The sequence below is a fragment of the Sycon ciliatum genome, chromosome 2 (assembly GCF_964019385.1).
Source record: "Sycon ciliatum chromosome 2, ocSycCili1.1, whole genome shotgun sequence".
Lineage (NCBI taxonomy): Eukaryota > Metazoa > Porifera > Calcarea > Leucosolenida > Sycettidae > Sycon > Sycon ciliatum.
This window is the reverse complement of record NC_088644.1, coordinates 47,086,349-47,104,878: the sequence shown is the minus strand read 5'-3', so window position 1 is coordinate 47,104,878 and position 18,530 is coordinate 47,086,349. Positions and strand designations below refer to the sequence as shown.

The window sequence follows — 18,530 nt, the reverse complement described above, 5'->3', positions numbered from 1 at the left end:
TTAGCAAAGTAGTGAGGGTAGTCCGTCGTCATGCAGAATTAAATACTTGCCTGCACAAATAAAGGCAGCAGTTGCTGATGCGTCCGGTGTAGGGTTCAGCTGCGAACTTGAAACATTATACATCATCCAAGCAGTCACCTTCGGGTTTTTACGTATCTGTCTCATCCAAATTTCTTCCACGTTCACACGGTTAAGTATAGGCTGCAACAATATGATGATAAAGAAGATGAACACACTGTTTGTCAACATCGCATGCAGGGCGATAGTGCGGGTTCGAATCCCAGGTTATGTCTTGAGAAAAAATAGCAGATATGAAACATTTATAACATCCCTATGCTTTTTTGCCAAGGTCATCAAGGTGGTAGTTGGTTTCGTATTACCCTCGAATACAAAGAGAAAGTTTGATGCAGCCAATCAATGGAAAAAAATTCCATCAGTTCTAATAACATGTATGATGAGCTAGCTAGGCCAAAAGCATAGCGTAGGGCCCTAAGATTCCAAGCTCTCTCGTTGCTAAATTTTATTATTGAGATGTATTTCGCTCATGAATGTCTCTAGAAAACTTGTTAGGAAATTGTATTCTCCATATTTTACTTTTGTTAATTACTACGTCCATTGTCCGCTTCGCTGATTCTGCGGATTGCCTTAATAAAGTTATTGTCTCCGCGCCGCTTATTCATAGTAAATGTAGTAACGAAAAATTGGAGGCGTATCCAATTTCGAAAGAAAAAAATGTCAGCACCGATGCAATCCACACAGTGAAGTAAGCCAATTTAGTAACCGAGCGTTTTCATTCCCTTCTCATCATGGGTACTTCGAAGTAAGTACAGGGAATAATGGAAACATGTCAAATACAGCAACTTATAGACCTACAGCAAAAGCATAGATTGAGAACCTCACGCTATACGTGTGGACAAAATAAAATTCAGCAGAACAGGTCAACAACAGGGTGAAGGTGAAGAAATGACTAAAACATATTGAAAAAAATGAAAACATCAATAAGAAGAAGCATTCCTGACACTTTCACGAGGATTAGCGACAAACAACTGAAGTGACAAAACATTTTTCTTCTGAACACATGGTTTAGGGGACAACTTGCGAATTCTGCCTGTATTTACCCATGATGAGAAGGGAGTGAAAACGTTCGGATGCTAAATTGGCTTACTTGACTGTGTGGATTGAGTCAGTGCTGACACCTTTTCTTTCGAATTGTAGTAACCTCAGGATTTTATTTCAATTACCTACCAGTTGTAAAAACCTCGCGGGACCTCAGGTTTTATCCTGGTATGTAGTTGTAATAAATCCTTCGGCTCAACATTCGGGTGACCTCAATTTTTTAACGGTTTATAATATTATCCTGTTTAAGCACTATGAGGTCCATAATCTATTTCTCTATGTATTCTCCAGGCAATAGTTTCTCTTCATATGCAAAATATCGTGTTGTTATTACAGTGTTACACTTTAACCTACTCTGCATTGTATGGCATTGCAGAATCAAGGGCATTGTTTTTACTAGGTTCAGCATCTGTAGCAAACTGGCTGGGTGGTAAGGAAGAGTGACTGAGATTCACATGGTTGTGGGTTCGAATCCTCTCTTGTGTATTTCTGCTCCAAGACCTTGTAAGGGGTACACAATTTATATAAGTGGTCAAATTTAAATGAGCAGTGTATATGGAAATTTATGCAAAAGAGAACGACCAAGGAACTACAAGTTACGCTATACTGCCCACTATCACCGCCAGTTACTAAATAATCAGCTCGTGCGATAACACTGCACGACACTGACCGACGGTACTGACGTTCTACAACTAACTGGCTAACAGCTCTAGCACATCTTGGATGCGCACCTAGTGGACAGTATAGCGTAACTTGTAGTTCCTTGGCTTTCCTCTTTTGTATAAATTTAACCTTGGCTCTCCATCTGAGTACATGGGAATACCCGGTATAAGCTTCGTGGGAGATTTGGTACACCTGGGTTTCATCATCTGGAGGTCAGGGAATGATAGCATCAATTTGTAATTTCGGATAAAATGAACTTATCCTTTGCAGGATTTGTTAGCCATGATGGTTGCCAATCGAGTGGGTCACATTTTTAAGGACCTGATTTTGGCGAACAAAATACATTAACAACAAGGAGCACTGAGAAATAATGATCTTACCATGTAGCATTCTTCTAGTTTGCGTTGCCAGCGTGATCTCAACAACTTCATTCCACTCTGTTGGGTGCAGAGTGTATTGGCCTCGGTGAGAGTAGTGCGATTAAGACTGATCATGATGTTGAAGCCTCGACATTCAAAGTTCAAATCTACGTAAGGAACAACCAGATTGACTTATGCTAATTAACAACGGTATGCCGATGGCAGCGATAGGGATTAGAAGCAAAATTGAGCTGCAAGTGTTGCAACATCGCCATAGAACATAATTATTTGCCTCCTTCTGACCTGATTTTCTCCTGTCTTCCGGTCATTCTGATTCCTTTCCTCCTTTGCTTCTTTCGTTTCATAATCACCTTCATGCTATTGCGCCCAGTTCCTGTTTAACCCTTTGTGCGCTCAACGAGCGATTTCGCTCGTTTCAAATGCGCGTCACATTTTTGATCGTCGCGCTTGACTGGTTTACCGCATCGCGCCGAGACTTCACCACCGCGTACCTGAGAAAATTTCCGTGACGTAGGTACTAAACATGATGTAGGTCGCCACTAAATTTTTTTTGATAGCACGCTTTGAAAGAGCCTTTGCAATTATGTCAAAATTAGAATTTGGACTTATCCAGCGATGGATGCAGACGAGGCGCTTCGCCTAATACAAGACGCGGACCAAGCAGATCTCCCAGTAGAGGATATCGCTTGCTCTTCAGGCGACGAGGTAGGCGACTCGGACAACGATTTTATTTCGTCTGACGAGGAAGATCGCCTGAATGACGATCTCTTTTCCGACTTGGAGCAAATAGGATCCGATTCGGCTGACGATATCGCTATTCCTGTTCCCGTCGCTGCTCGTGGACGTGGCCCTGGACGAGGCAGAGGCCAAGCAGTAGGTGTCCCCGCGCGTGGAAGAGGGCGAGGACGTGGAGCTGCGACAGGGCGAGGACATTGAGTTGCGACAGGGCGAGGACGTGGAGCTGCAAGAGGGCGAGGACGCGGAGCTGCAAGAGGGCAAGGACGAGGACGTGGTATACAGTACGAAAATTGTAGTGGCTATGATGATGTTGACCAGCTGCAAACCAATACACCTGAGTTCAACATAACTGGCACTGGTTTGAACCTACCTGATAATTTCGCTCCAACATGTGAACTTGATTTCTTCAAACTATATTTCCCGGACGAAGTTGTGGATTCAATTGTCAAGTTTACAAATTTGTATGCGCACGAGCATATCGCTGAAAAAAAGACGTACCAGACGGATGGTGTGTGGAAGGAGACCAACCGTAATGAGTTTTACGGCCTCCTTGCATTTCTCTTCTTCCAGGGATTTCATCCTCTGCCTGCGACGAGGGACTACTGGCGCGTTACGTCGTTGTACAACGGAAACTATGCACGCTGCATGATTCGAACCTACCGGAGGTACTTAGCGCTGATGTGCTTCATCAAGATTGTGGACTTCAGGGCAGAGGATATAAATGATCGACTTCGTAAGGTGCGATACCTTCACGACCATCTGCAGGCGGCCTGCAAGCGTTTGTTCATCCCTGGCAAGTGCGTTAGTGTTGACGAGCGCATGGTCAAGTGCAAGGGACGCGCTCCTTTTACGCAGTATATGCCCAAAAAGCCCGTCAAATGGGGCTTCAAGGTCTTCGCTGCCTGCGACGCCCAAAGCTCCATTGTTGTAAACTTTGAAGTTTACACAGGCCAGCAACCTGGAGGTGAAAATGGCCTGACTCATGCTGTGGTGATGCGGCTGGTCAGTGACGTGCGCGCCGGAAGTGTGATCTACACGGACAATTTTTACACTTCCGAAACCCTGGCCACATCTCTTCGTACCAAGCAAATATCGTTGGTTGGCACCGTCCGCGCGAACCGCACTGGATTTCCAGCCGTATTGCGGACCGACATGAAACAGTTCGAGAAACATGCAGAGCGAGGTGCAACACGCTATGTTCGCAACGGAGATCACCTGTACCAGCAATGGAAGGACAAGCGGTGTGTGTCAATGTACAGCAACATACATCAGGGCCATGAGCATGACACAGTAACAAGAAATGTCAAGATTGATGGTGCACACCAGCAAATGGAAGTGCAGAGGCCAATGTGCATCAGAGACTACAACAGCAGCATGGGTGGAGTCGACACGTTCGATCAGCTGATCGAAACGCACCGTGTGCTTCGCAAAACGAAGAAATACTGGAAGAGTCTCTTCTTGGATATGGTCGACGTGTGCGCTGTCAATGCATACCGCCTCTTTCACTTGTGGCAGAGCCAGCATCCAGGGGTGATAAGTCGACGATGCAACTTGCAGCACTCGGATTTCCGCTGTAACCTCATCCGGCAGCTGTCATCGATTGATGAGCATGCACCGCCACCGAAGCGCTCGTATCGCCCAGTGCCTGTTCCGCAGGATGTCCAGGTTCCTGTTGCTCAGCTTCACATACCTGGAGTGAGGAAAAGGAAGAACTGCAGAAACTGCACAGAAGTGGGTAACAAGCAGCACCAGTGTGTAACCTACTGCACTACGTGCGATGTTCACCTCCACATCACGAGCGACCACGACTGCTACGCCGCTTACCATGCACGCCACTTCCCGTGAAGGATATCTTATCTCAGTGCTGTGAGTTTCTATCTTGTCTACTGTATATTTGTACATAAAAGTATGGTTTCATTTCCTTCCTATGGTGCGCTCTGTAAATAACGCGGCTATACACTTGATTATGACAATATGTGCCTAATATGGCAACATTGGTAACCATGGCAACATTCTAACATAGTTTTTTGGATTCAGCCGAACGATTCCATTCAGAAAAACACAACTTCTAATTACATATTCTCAAAAACTGTGGAGTTACAGGGGATTATTGTCGGAATGGAAAATTTGGTCATTTTCTCCGAAACCAGTGGACTCACAAAGGGTTAATGAATTTGTGAACTTAAAACTAAACACATAACAAACAACCATACAATGCTGAACCCATTCCCTCACCCGGGCCCTCCTCTCCTCCCACCTCTCACACATACATATATGCCCACACTCACCATTCCCTCACCCGGGCCCTCCTCTCCTCCCACCCCTCACACATACATGTATGCCCACACTCACCATTCCCTCACCCGGGCCCTCCTCTCCTCCCACCCCTCACACATACATGTATGCCCACACTCACCATTCCCTCACCCGGGCCCTCCTCTCCTCCCACCTCTCACACATACATGTATGCCCACACTCACCATTCCCTCACCCGGGCCCTCCTCTCCTCCCACCTCTCACACATGCATATATGCCCACACTCACCATTCCCTCACCCGGGCCCTCCTCTCCTCCCACCTCTCACACATACATGTATGCCCACACTCACCATTCCCTCACCCGGGCCCTCCTCTCCTCCCACCTCTCACACATACATGTATGCCCACACTCACCATCACTACATGTATGCCCTGGTACCTCACCCACTCTACATGTATGCCCACACTCACCATCACTGCTGCCAAGTGCAGCCCCTACTCAGTAGCTATTTTTTTTCGGCCGCATAATTATTTATTTTACGAGTTGGGTTTGTGGATAATAGTACCGTAAAGTCCGCTGAAAACGCCCACTTCGCTGCAAACGCCCACCCCAGCGGGTCCATACTATTCTCGTCTTTTTCAGGTCGGTATAGTTGTAGAAAACTGGCTTGAAGGTCGAATGCGTACGATAACGAATATAACGCCTACAAATTGCCTATGTTTTACCAAGAGGCTCTGCAAAAGCCATTGTCATTATCTTGCTGTAAAGAAAAAAAACTTCGGTCGAGATTTCCTTTCATACGATGAATGAGAAACCATCTGGTTTTCAAATCATGAATCTTCTGCAGTTCTTGCTATGATGTCGCGCTTTCAAAATGGAATGGTGATTGTTCTGACGAAGCACCATTCAAAGACGTTTCAGGTCGCAGTATTGCAGTTGCAAGTCGAACAGGGGGGGGGGGGGGGATGTCACAGACGCTACACCTACAAAGTCGCTGCTAACTTGTTGAACACTCTAAAGTGCTCGAGAAAAACCCTTGCCATTGCGCTTTGCGTGATTTGGAAATGATGGCTTGAAACACTGTCAGAAGTACTTGGTTCCTGCAATAGCCTGTTCTTCGCTACCTTGTTCTTCCGAAGTAACTCCCTTTTGGATTTGTGAAGTAAAACAACCAACATCATAAAATCACTAGGAGCTAGCTCGTAACTAGTGCCCAAAACCATACCGGTAGTTTACCGTAGCAAAGCGCTCCTCGCGCTACGGTGTGAGATGCACTTTCATACAGTAGGGGTGACAGTGCGCAGGGGCGTACACCGCTCGCCTCCAGGAGTGGTTCCCATGCCAACTGATGAACCACCATTACACACAATTGAAGTGCTGTTTTTCGTATCCCACAGAGTTTCTGCATATTCTCCTCAGACTGGGCGAAATTGCCATCCACAAGCTGCTGGACGATGTCATTGCTACGCATTTATGATTTTAAAAGACTGAACTTTTCCCCGTTTTATGGATGTTTTGGTCAGCATGACGATTGCATGCAGTCTTGAAAGCTGCCTAAGTTTCGAATCATCTGGAGCAAACATCACACAGGCCAAGCAGAAGCCACCATTGCATGCCTGTCAAAAGACTATCCAGGGTAACTCCTCCAACAAGGATAGTTGAAAGTGGCGCTGTTTGCCATCCATCTGGACACGCACAGGAAATGAAATCCTTCGCCTGCGGTGGCGCACAACGATTGTCGATGACGGAAATCTTTTCCGTGTCCAGCAAATTTCGGGGGACTGGATTCCACTGTGGACGTCGACTTTCAGAATCCCTTCCAACACCCTCCCATGTCATTGAAGTAAGTTTTGGATGATCCAGCAGCTTCCAACAACGGTCGCTCTACAGCTTCGCCGACGATTTCTTCCTCAGCGCTGCTCGTTGCATGCATACTTCACTTGCACGTCAGGTGCGTCTGCATTCTCATCTATCGCTTGACCTTCGCCACTAGCACTGGCTACACACTTTGCCTGCAGCTCAAAATAGCTCTGAATAGAGCGCTGGCCCTCTGGATGTCGACGCTTCATTTTTCTTTTCCACAAAGCGAAAGCATCGTCAAAACACGACCAACTTTGTCAAAACAAACTCCAAAAGAAAATTTGACTCTGAGATCGAGGAATCCGGCGATGTAACTAGACTAGAGACTTTGTTGAACCCATGATGGGTTCAGGCATGGCCCAGTTCAGTAGATCTACGCTGTGTCCCACTCCCAGCACCACTTTCACACCTGGGCTAGTGGTCAGTCACCGTCGACGCGTCCTCGGACCGGCAGGCGGACTCCAGACATGCACTGCATGCACTTGCACTGTGAGTCTGTGAGCGCTGGGACTGGATCAGAAAATTCTCTGTACCCATATCGAATTTGTTTTACTGGTTCCCGGGCATCCCGGGAACCGCCCTATGTACGCCCCTGGTGCATGGGGTCACTGCGTATAGGCCAACAGATCTTGCAAAAATGGGGTGGGCGTTTGCCGCAGACTTTACGGTATGAATGGTAAAAAGAAGAAAATAAAAAATAATTTGTAAACACTGGCACCCCCCCCCCCTCCCCCCTCTCCCCACATACACAAGTATGAACACAGACGCACTCACTGGTGACCGGAGATGTTGTCGCAGCAACTGTGATGGCCGGGGCTGCTGTGGTAGCACCTGTGGTGGTCGGTGGCCTTGTTGTAGCAACGGTGGCGGTCGGTGGTGTTGTTGTAGCAACGGTGGTGGGCGGGGCTGCTGTGGTAGCAACGGTGGTGGGCGGTGGCATTGTCGTAGCAACTGTGGTGGTCGGTGGTGTTGTCGTAGCAACTGTGGTAGGGAAAGACAAACAAGGGAAAGTGGTCAGTTATGTGTGGAACGGAGCCGCAGGTATGTGTGGAACGGAGCCGCAGGTATGTGTGGAACGGAGCCGCAGGTATGTGTGGAACGGAGCCGCAGGTATGTGTGGAACGGAGCCGCAGGTATGTGTGGAACGGAGCCGCAGGTATGTGTGGAACGGAGCCGCAGGTATGTGTGGAACGGAGCCGCAGGTATGTGTGGAACGGAGCCGCAGGTATGTGTGGAACGGAGCCGCAGGTATGTGTGGAACGGAGCCGCAGGTATGTGGGGAACGGAGCCGCAGGTATGTGTGGAACGAAGCCGCAGGTATGTGTGGAACGGAGCCGCGGGTATGTGTGGAACGGAGCCGCGGGTATGTGTGGAACGGAGCCGCTGGTATGTGTGGAACGGAGCCGCAGGTATGTGTGGAACGGAGCCGCAGGTATGTGTGGAACGGAGCCGCAGGTATGTGTGGAACGGAGCCGCAGGTATGTGTGGAACGGAGCCGCAGGTATGTGTGGAACGGAGCCGCAGGTATGTGTGGAACGGAGCCGCAGGTATGTGTGGAACGGAGCCGCAGGTATGTGTGGAACGGAGCCGCAGGTATGTGTGGAACGGAGCCGCAGGTATGTGTGGAACGGAGCCGCAGGTATGTGTGGAACGGAGCCGCAGGTATGTGTGGAACGGAGCCGCAGGTATGTGTGGAACGGAGCCGCAGGTATGTGTGGAACGGAGCCGGGCAACAGAAAAATACTGTTAAACCTGGTGTAAGCGACCACCCCACGGTACCACCGTGCAAGGAAAAGTGGTCATTAAAGGCAGGTGGTCTTTAGAACCGGGTCCCACGGTGTCTGTATAGAACTGTCCGTGCATGGAAAAACGACCGTTAAGAGCAGGTGGTTGTTAAAACCAGACGTCGCTTACACTAGGCTTTACTGGCCGCCAGTAAAGGTCAGATACAGTAAAACCGGGTGTAAGCGACCTCTGGGTTAAACGACCACCTGCTCCTAACGACCATTTTCCCTTGCACGGACAGTTCTACACAGACACTGTGGGACCAGGTTCAAAAAACCACCTGGCTTTAATGACCGCTTTTGCTTGCACCCTGGGGTGGTCGCTTAAACCAGGTTTTACTGTGCTGTAGTGTCTTGCATAAAAGCCTGTCTCATACAGAAGCCTGTTTTGAATACAAGCCAAATGTCCGGAGCGGGGTGTACCTTGGACCTGGACTCTGATGCGTGGAAACGCATGTTGACCTGCTTCCCTGCAGCGTCTGACCAGCTCTGTGCAGCAATGGCAGAAGCAGGAAAACGCATATGCACCCAGGAAATCCCACCAGAAGAGCTAAGGTCATTCACTGCAGCCCGCCTCATCCCACTGGACAAGCGACCTCATCCCACTGGACAAGCGATCTCATCCCACTGGACAAGCGACCTCATCCCACTGGACAAGCGACCTCATCCCACTGGACAAGCGACCTCATCCCACTGGACAAGCGACCTCATCCCACTGGACAAGCGACCTCATCCCACTGGACAAGCGACCTCATCCCACTGGACAAGCGACCTCATCCCACTGGACAAGCGACCTCATCCCACTGGACAATCGACCTCATCCCACTGGACAAGCGACCTCATTCCCACTGGACAAGCGACCTCATCCCACTGGACAAGCGACCTCATCCCACTGGACAAGCGACCTCATCCCACTGGACAAGCGACCTCATCCCACTGGACAAGCGACATCATCATGGTGCGTCCATGGAGCTATGAAGCCGAGACCTCTGGTCGGCGGAGCTTAATGGGCCCCACCACCACACTCCATCATTCACCCCAGTGTCTGGAGATATGTGGGTTTTGTAGAAAGAAAAAAAATCCCACTGGAAAAGCGACCTCATCCCACTGGATAAGCGACCAGGGGTGTGCCCTATCACTATTGGGGAGGTTTTCCGGAGACTGATTGGCAAAGCTGTAATGAAGATAACTCAATATGACATCATGCATGCCACAGCCCCTCGACAACTCTGTGTTGGTGTTCCGTCTGGGTGTGAAGCTGCTGCGCATACTGTGACCAATATGTTTGCCTCGTCGGAAGTGGAGGGAGTGCTCTTGGTCAATGCCACTAACGCTTTCTACGCTATGAACCGCACTGCAGCCCTACACAACGTGCCACTCATCTCTCCTTCCCTGGGCCAGGTGTTGAAGAACACCTACAGCAGTCCATGCCGCCTGTTTGTGTCGGGTGGTGGAGAGATAAGGAGTCAGGAGGGTACCTGCCAAGGTGATCCCCTCGCCATGGCGATATTTGCAGTCACCATGGTGCCATTGATAGACAAGCTGTCAGAGTGCTGCCCCGATGTGGTGAACCCTATGGTATGCTGATGACAATGCTGGTGTCGAGCGGCTCCTCAATCTAAGACAGTACTGGGATTTTTCTTTATAATGCAGTTGTATTATTTCCACCACATTCTTGGTGAGGAGTAACATAGAATTTTTTGTTTGGCCTAATAGATTTCCACCACAGCCTTCCTTAGGGCCGGGTTCCACTGCGGCTCCGCTGCTCGTCTTTCGCAGCTTGAAACGTCATCATTACCATAGTGACCGCGGCTCGAGCTGGAGAGGCCGGGGCTAACCGCGCGAGCTTTCGCTACGATTCTTGACCAAAAACTGCGTGCCGCGGTCGCGGCTCGACCTGTTTCCCGTACTTTGCATTGTTTCGTACACGAGAATTTTAAAATTCAAATTGTCATGCGTTGCGCAGGCCAGATGAAGAGGATTATTTGGATTTATCGCAGGTAGGCAGGTAAAATGTAATCAAAAAGTGGAGCACAACTGCGGTACCGCGAATGGTGAGTGTCAGTGGAAACGTGCTGCTCTGCTGCATGCAGCCAAGTGCCTCGGGGCAGCGGAACCGCGGAGCCGCAGTGGAACCCGGGTCTTAGTTTCTATGATTGATTTGTTCTTCGAAGTACAATTCATTCACTTTCATTTACCTCGTCTTTTTGTTCGCATTTCTGAATTTCTAACGTGATGTTGCTGTTTACGTGAATTCTGAATTTCTAACGTGATGTTGCTGCTTACGTGCGGTGTTTGAAGAGCAGATCATATGAACAGCTGTGTTACAAACCACCAGTTCTCAAGTGGGAAAGGCCTTCGCGCTTATAGCATTGCATTTGTTGCAATGTTGTATCTCGACTCCGCCGTACTGCTGACGTATGCTACATGGCATACGTTATATGCGCTGTGTGTGTTTTTTTTTGTATATGCTGTTATTTCCTGTTTTATATGCGCAGGTTTTTGCATGTACGCTGTTTTTTGCATGCTATAAATAGCTGGCGTTATTAGTGTTAGTTGTTATATTCGATTACGTGAAATATACTGTTGAAGAGTTGTTGGTGGTGAGTTGTTGGTGGAACATGTGGAACAGAGGCTCCGACAGTACGAGGAACGTGAGGAGCGCAGTGCCAGACGGCGAGAGGAGGCGCTCCGCACCGAGTTTGACAAGACGTTCAAGGAGATTGACGAGAGCATGGCCAAGGCGTATGAGGGTGATGGTAAAGCCGTCAGTGAGAGTACGATGGGAGGTACAGTGGAAGCTCCCAGTAACAGTGGTGGGCGTAAGCCGTTGATGAAAATCCCCTCATATGATGGAACACAGCCAGTGGAGCGTTATCTTGACCTGTTCGAGGACATCTGTTCCAAGAACGAGTTCGAAGAAAGCGAATGGCTGCTGCGATTGCGCATCGCGCTAGCGGGTATCAAAGCAAAGAGGATCTGTATTGGATGCAATAACTACGAGGAAGCAAAGCGAGAGTTGCTTGCCTCGCTCGGAAAGACACCAGACAAAGCGTGGAAGACGTTGCTGACAGGCAAGCAACGGTCAGAGGAGTCTTTCCACCAATACGTTGTCCGTGTTTGCCGAGACTTAGAGGTGTGGGTCACGCTCGCTATAACGGAAGATAGCGAGGTCGACACCAAGTATAGCGCTGATATAGGAAAATGGCCCCGGTGCTGCAAGCAATGGCAAAGCAGGTGATCTTGGATCAATGCGGACCTGAGATGAAGATGCTGCAACCACTAAGTTAAGAGTGGTGTTCAATGCCTCGGCTCCGGCTCCAGATGGCAAGTCGTTGAACGACATGGTTGACCCTGGACCGTCGCTATTGCCGAGTTTCGCGGGTATGCTATCAAGGTTTCATGAATTATAAGAGCACGCTGCAAGCGGACATCCGCGAGGCTTTCTTCATGGTCACGGTTAATCCCGAAGACCATCCGTAACGAAACTGCCATTTGGCGTAAATTGCTTGCCATACATGCTAACTGCGGTGATTCAGCATCACTTGAAGGAGCTACGTGCGCTGGCCTCACCCAAAGAGCGAGACCGTCTTGGTCTCTTGCTCACAAGTTTCTACGTTGACGTTTTGGTCTCTAGTGTCTCAAATGCCCCGGAAGCCAAGAAGATGCAAGAGTTCAGCGTACGTGTGCTTACAGATGCTGGCATGGAGTTACGCAAGGTTACGCAAGGTTACGCAAGGTTACGCAAGGTTACGCAAGGTTACGCAAGGTTACGCAAGTGGCGAGGCAGCGACATACAGTGTGGTCCAGAGGCCGGAGATAAAGTCCTCGGTCTGAAATGGAAAACCAGTGATGACTTGCTCAGCATAACAGTGCTAGGCGAGTCTGATAGGCCGCCTGTTTGGACACGGCGAGCCCTCCTTAAGTGTGTTGCGTCAGTGTTTGATCCGCTAGGTCTCGCAGCACAGGCAGTTGTGCCGGGAAAGATACTGCTACAGCAGGCCTGAAAATTCGGTGGCGACTGTGGATGACCTGGATCACAGAGCCCAGTGACTGGCCCACCGCATCCTCAACCACTGCTACTGATGGGTCCAGTGTAGAAGTGCGAGTGTCAGCCACAACCTGTAGTCGAGAATCTGATAATGAATGGTGGCTCCGATTCATTAAGTGGTCGAGGGCACAGGGCATGGTGACTCGGATGTTGCAGTGGAAGCACACTGAGCCTCGTGCTGAACTCTATTTTGCAGCAGACAACGTATTGTACTGCATCGTTCAAGCCGAATGTTTCGCTGAGGATCTTGAGCTGATCAAGCAAGGTCAACCAGTGAAGCCTGGGTAGAAGGTGTATTAGCTTGCACCGTTTCTGGATGAGCATGGGGTGCTCAGAGCCGGAGACAACTCCAGCACAGTGAGTTGGCGTATGGAGCAAAGCACCCAGTTCTATTAGGCAAACATCATCTGACTGAGTTGCTGTTGGAGAAAACGCACGTTGAAAGGATGCACCAAGGTGTAGAAGAGATCTTGTCGTACATCCGTCAGAAATTCTGGATTATCGGCGGTCGATGAGTGCTACGCAACATTACTCAGCGATGTGTTACATGCCACTGCTACAAGGCAAAGGCTGCCTCAGAAGTCTGCCCGCCGCTGCCAGAAGACCGAGTTGTTCACGAGAGGCGGTTCACATCTACCGGCATCGACTATGCTGGTCCGTTGTACGTGCGCCGGGAGGAGTCATCTCCGAAAGTATGGACAGCATTGTTTGTGTGTGCCACCACCAGAGCAGTTCACTTGGGGGTGATTGATAGTTTAAGTACTGAGTCATTCTTGATAGCATTTCGGAAGTTTGTCGCGAGACGTGGTTTGCCGTCTCGGATCTGGTCTGACAACGTTCAAGGCGCCATCTGACAAACTGAGTGTGCCATGGATGTTCAATCCTGAGGTTGAAGCAGTGGTCAATAGTCGTCCGCTAACTTATGTGTCTGATAGCCTGGATGAGCCACCAGTAACCCCTGCAATGATGATGAGTAACATCTGGATGTCGTTAGAGGAGCCAGCAGGTACCCTGGACGCTACGCAGATGTCATCGAGATTGCGCTACCTCAGTCGGACACTGAAGCATGTCAAAAATCGTTGGGAGGTGGAGTATCTAAGTCAGCTTAACAAGCACCAACAGACCATGTCGCGCCCTTCAGCTGTGGGTGATGTTGTCTTTGGTCTCGATGACACCAAACGCAAGCAGTTCTGGCGTTTGGGACGGATAGTCGAGACGGTTAGCATCGTGTTGCCATGGTTAAGTTGAGAGATAGTTCGCGTCGTGTTACCATGGTTAAGTTGAGAGATGGCTAGCGTCGTGTTGCCAGGGTTCAGTTGAGAGATGGTTAGCGTCGTGTTGCCATGGTTAAGTTGAGAGATGGTTAGCGTCGTGTTGCCAAGGTTAAGTTGAGAGATGGTTAGCGTCGTGTTGCCAATGTTAAGTTGAGAGATGGTTAGCGTCGTGTTGCCAAGGTTAAGTTGAGAGATGGTTAGCGTCGTGTTGCCAAGGTTAAGTTGAGAGACGGTTAGAGTCGTGTTGCCAAGGTTAAGTTGAGAGATGGTTAGCGTCGTGTTGCCAAGGTTAAGTTGAGAGATGGTTAGCGTCGGGGTGCCAAGGTTAAGTTGAGAGATGGTTAGCGTTGTGTTGCCAAGGTGAAGTTGAGAGACGGTTAGAGTTGTGTTGCCAAGGTGAAGTTGAGAGATGGTTAGCGTCCTGTTGCCATGGTTAAGTTGAGAGATGGTTAGCGTCGTGTTGTCAAGGTTAAGTTGAGAGATGATTAGCGTCGTGTTGCCATGGTCAAGTTGAGAGATGGTTAGCGTCGTGTTGCCAAGGTTAAGTAGAGAGATGGTTAGCGTCGTGTTGCCAAGGTTAAGCTGAGAGATGGTTAGCGTCGTGTTGCCATGGTTAAGTTGAGTGCATTTATCAGTACCCTGTCGTTGCGGCCGATCCACAGGCTAGTGCCATTAGCTGTATGGTCACATGACGTGGCTCCTGGGCCTGACGATGCTGCACAACCTGCTATCGTCAAGCAGCAGCAGCACCCAGCGTCTGAACAGTCAGAACCCGTACTATCACCACCACTGCATCAGGAGTTGACGTGTTCTGGGCGCGTAGTCAGAGCCCCGGATCGTTTTTCACTTGTGTGAGTTGTTGTGCGGCGGTGAGAAGCCCTTTGGTAGGGAGAATGTTACAAACCACCAGTTCTCAAGTGGGAAAGGCCTTCGCGCTTATGGTATTGTATTCATTGCAATGTTGTATCTCGACTCTGCCGTACCTCTGATGTTTGCTGCATGGCATACGTTTAATTATATTATATGCGCTGTGTGCGATATTTTTACTGTATACGCTATTACTTCCTGTTTTATGTTGGTATGTTGGTATGTTTTGCATGTACGCCGTTTTTTGCATGCTATAAATAGCTGGTGTTATTAGTGTTAGTTGTTCGATCAAGTAAAATATACTGTTGAAGAGTAAATAGTTGTCCTCGTATCGTGTGGTCGTTCGATTCCGACATTTAAGAGAATCGCAGAGGGTTCACAACAAGCTGGAATCATGCGGCAAATCCCCTAAATCCATTTCATCACTTTTCGAAGGATAGCCAACAAGTGTTCATTTTACGTACGGTTTTTACCTAAAGCAGGAATGAATAGTGGGATGTTCTAAGACGAAATCGCAATGTTCTCAACTTTCTTAATTTCCACGAACTACTTCGCAAGATTTCCACAACCTTTGCCCCATACCATAGGCACATGGCATGAGGTCAAAGGTCAAGTAACAGGCTACATCACTACATTCCGAACAAAAGAATACTCGCGTTCATTTCTTGCGTACCTTCAGTCGCCGAGTTCAAGCTCACGTCAGAGAAACAGTAGGTGCACAGTAGTTGCGTTACGTGCATTGCCACTGGTATGCACTGGTATGCCCTGCTATGCACTGGTATGCACTGGTATGCACTGGTATGCCCTGCTATGCACTGGTATGCACTGGTATGCACTGGTATGCCCTGCTATGCACTGGTATGCACTGGTATGCACTGGTATGCACTGGTATGCACTGGTATGCACTGGTATGCACTGGTATGCACTGGTATGCACTGGTATGCACTGGTATGCCCTGGTATGCACTGGTATGCACTGGTATGCACTGGTATGCACTGGTATGCACTGGTATGCACTGAAATGATGGAGAATGCATTCATCAAGCTGCTTGCCCTGTGTAAAGTTGTCGTTCACAGCAGAACGGGGTATAGTCTGTATAGAGGTTGCTGTCATTTCTGCTACCCCCCCCCCTTTGATGGTTTTTGGCAAAAATTTACAAGAATTCTCTCATTTTAAGTTGCGAAGTTAGCAACTTTTGATATTTTTATGAAATATGGGTGCGATTTCAGCAACTTACACTTGTGTTGGGACGGTTGCAAAACGCATACGTTGAGAAAAATGATGGAATCCCTGGGAAAGGGCTAGCTGGGAAACGGGAGGATTTTTTCTCCTGCTGCGCCCCACAGTGAATTGAGAGCTCATGATGGATGCAGTGAATTGGATAACCATCCTTTGACCGATTTGTGGTGGGTCTGATCTAATCACCTGCCACTGCTTAGGCGCTGTATCTGCGCCTTGAACATTAAGGGTGGTGGCGTTCCAGCTGATACGGAGAACTCAGCCTTCAGCCGACTCTTACGGAAACCGTTAATTTTAGTTGTATCTAAATCCATATTAAGATTCAGTCTTGAAGGGCTTCAAGGCAGAATTGGTAAGTGAAATTTTGCCTAGTTGTGTACCTGGAGACTCTTGCAGTACAATGAAGATAAAATGTGGTTTTTCTCAATGTTGTGCTTATCTGCTTTGGCATCTCCGCTATTCATAACAAAGTCAACCTGTCCATTATCCTATAACCAATTTTTCTTGGGCAAGTTCTTACCTTGGCAACTATAGTTGGCAAGTGTACCAACACATGTTTCACTTCCGGGGCAATATATCTCTTCCCTTGGAATGCTGTGACAGCTCTGTGAACAGAACGACAGAGAGAGGCCTGCAAATGCAAATAAAGGTCAGTTTTTTAGGTTTTGATCCAAGCAAATATCCCGATAGGCACAGTTGACTTAGGTTGCATTTGTTCGGTCATTCCCGAATGGGCATGGAATGACGTCGGTACCCATCGCGGAACCGGAATGAGCGTAGCAAACAAACGCGCTGGCATGGATTCGAGAATCTGGCAAAAGTTTTGCGCCACTCTGGGAACGCAATTGCAGCCTTGCGAAGACTACTACATGCCAATCCTGGTAGTTGCTATATGCTTCCGTAAGTTTCTGCATGTCCCTACGACAGTCATGATGAAGGAGCGGCCAAACACGGCATAGATCTACGAGCGATAGTAAATAGGGTGCCTGCAGGCGGCGTTTGGCCGCTACTTCATCATGCTATACGACCTCGTATCAGTCACAGAAACATCTCTAGCTCTCGTGTTTATGTGACAGAGACAAGGCACTGTTGTAAGAAGAAGTGAAGTGGCAGGCTCGGTGCCGCTTTGGGTCACTTTGTTCTGGCTCGCCTCCTTGTGATTCTAGAGGCCCTGCTTGACGACGATGAAGAGCGGAGGTGCGAGGGCATATTTCCAGTTCATCAACGATCCCGGGCGAACACTTTCTCAGGCAGCGAAGGGTCAAATTACTACGAACAAGTTACTATGCCGTCCCCGAGGTTACAGTACCAGCCTATACCCTGGACAATGTCTGCCAACATTTCTGTATACCGATAATCGCGTTTGAAGTTTTGTTGTGGAGGTATGCAGCAACGACAAACTAAGCCCCTCCGCGCACTTTCATTCCGCTCGGAATGAGACCTCATTCCACTTTTTCTTAGGAATCGCCAGAATCGATTCTGCCCCCTTCATTCCGCGACCGGAATCGGAATTGCACCAAACAAACGCTGTCCAGTGCATCAAACAAATGCTCTGGAATCAAAACACGGCGGAATGACTTTGGAATGGTGGTGCAATGGCACCGAACAAACGCAACCTAAATCTAATGGACAAAATGTTACGAGTTATGACTAACTGTCCACCAACGTAACCAGATCTTCTACAGTCAGTCCTTCTTCTTTTCACAATTATTTAATTGGCTCACCATCCGAGTTAAATCTAATGGATTCATTTTTCCACAACGATGTTAAAAGCACATTAACACTTTATATATATATATGTTAGGTACCTCCTCCCGTACCTTTTCTAGCTGGCCTGCATTCGCTTACGTACTCACCTTTTGTCTCCTTTTGTTCCGTTGGCCTGGGTAGCTACTTGCGCGCCCATATTTGCCATAGCTACCCAGGCCCTTTATCTTGCCGTTCAGACTTGATCTCTCACTCTCTCTTTTCTCTCTCTTCAATGTAGTCGTTTCGTTCGTCTTGGTCTCTTGTCTCGTCGTCTACTAGTATAATAAATGTCGTTCCCACTAACCTGTTCCCGTTGTAATGTCTGGATATGTCGTCAGTCGTCCTGTTTCGAACTCAACATATAGACAAGCATTGCAATTTTGAACAGCACCGTCGCTGAAGCCCAGTGTAGGCAGTTCTTTCCTATCTTCTTCCAGCTTTTGTATTTTGTTTTATCCCGTGTGACAATGCATATGAGTAGGGAGAGTACAGACCCTGAAGTTACTTTTCAAGCTTCAATTTTCTATCACAATAATTTTGGTAACGGTAA

At 48.5% G+C, this 18,530-nt stretch overlaps 1 protein-coding gene across 1 annotated transcript; it reads right to left on the bottom strand.

Moving 5' to 3' along the window:
• Window positions 1-16,846, bottom strand: LOC135810651 (uncharacterized). The gene is made up of 4 exons (XM_065324141.1): window positions 16,752-16,846; window positions 7,791-7,997; window positions 2,160-2,305; window positions 1-201 (listed from the first exon to the last, which is right to left on the bottom strand). The coding sequence occupies exons 2-4, from the start codon at window positions 7,954-7,956 to the stop codon at window positions 1-3; spliced, it is 513 nt and encodes a 170-aa protein (XP_065180213.1). The 5' UTR covers window positions 7,957-7,997; window positions 16,752-16,846.
• Between the last annotated feature and the right edge of the window lie 1,684 nt (window positions 16,847-18,530).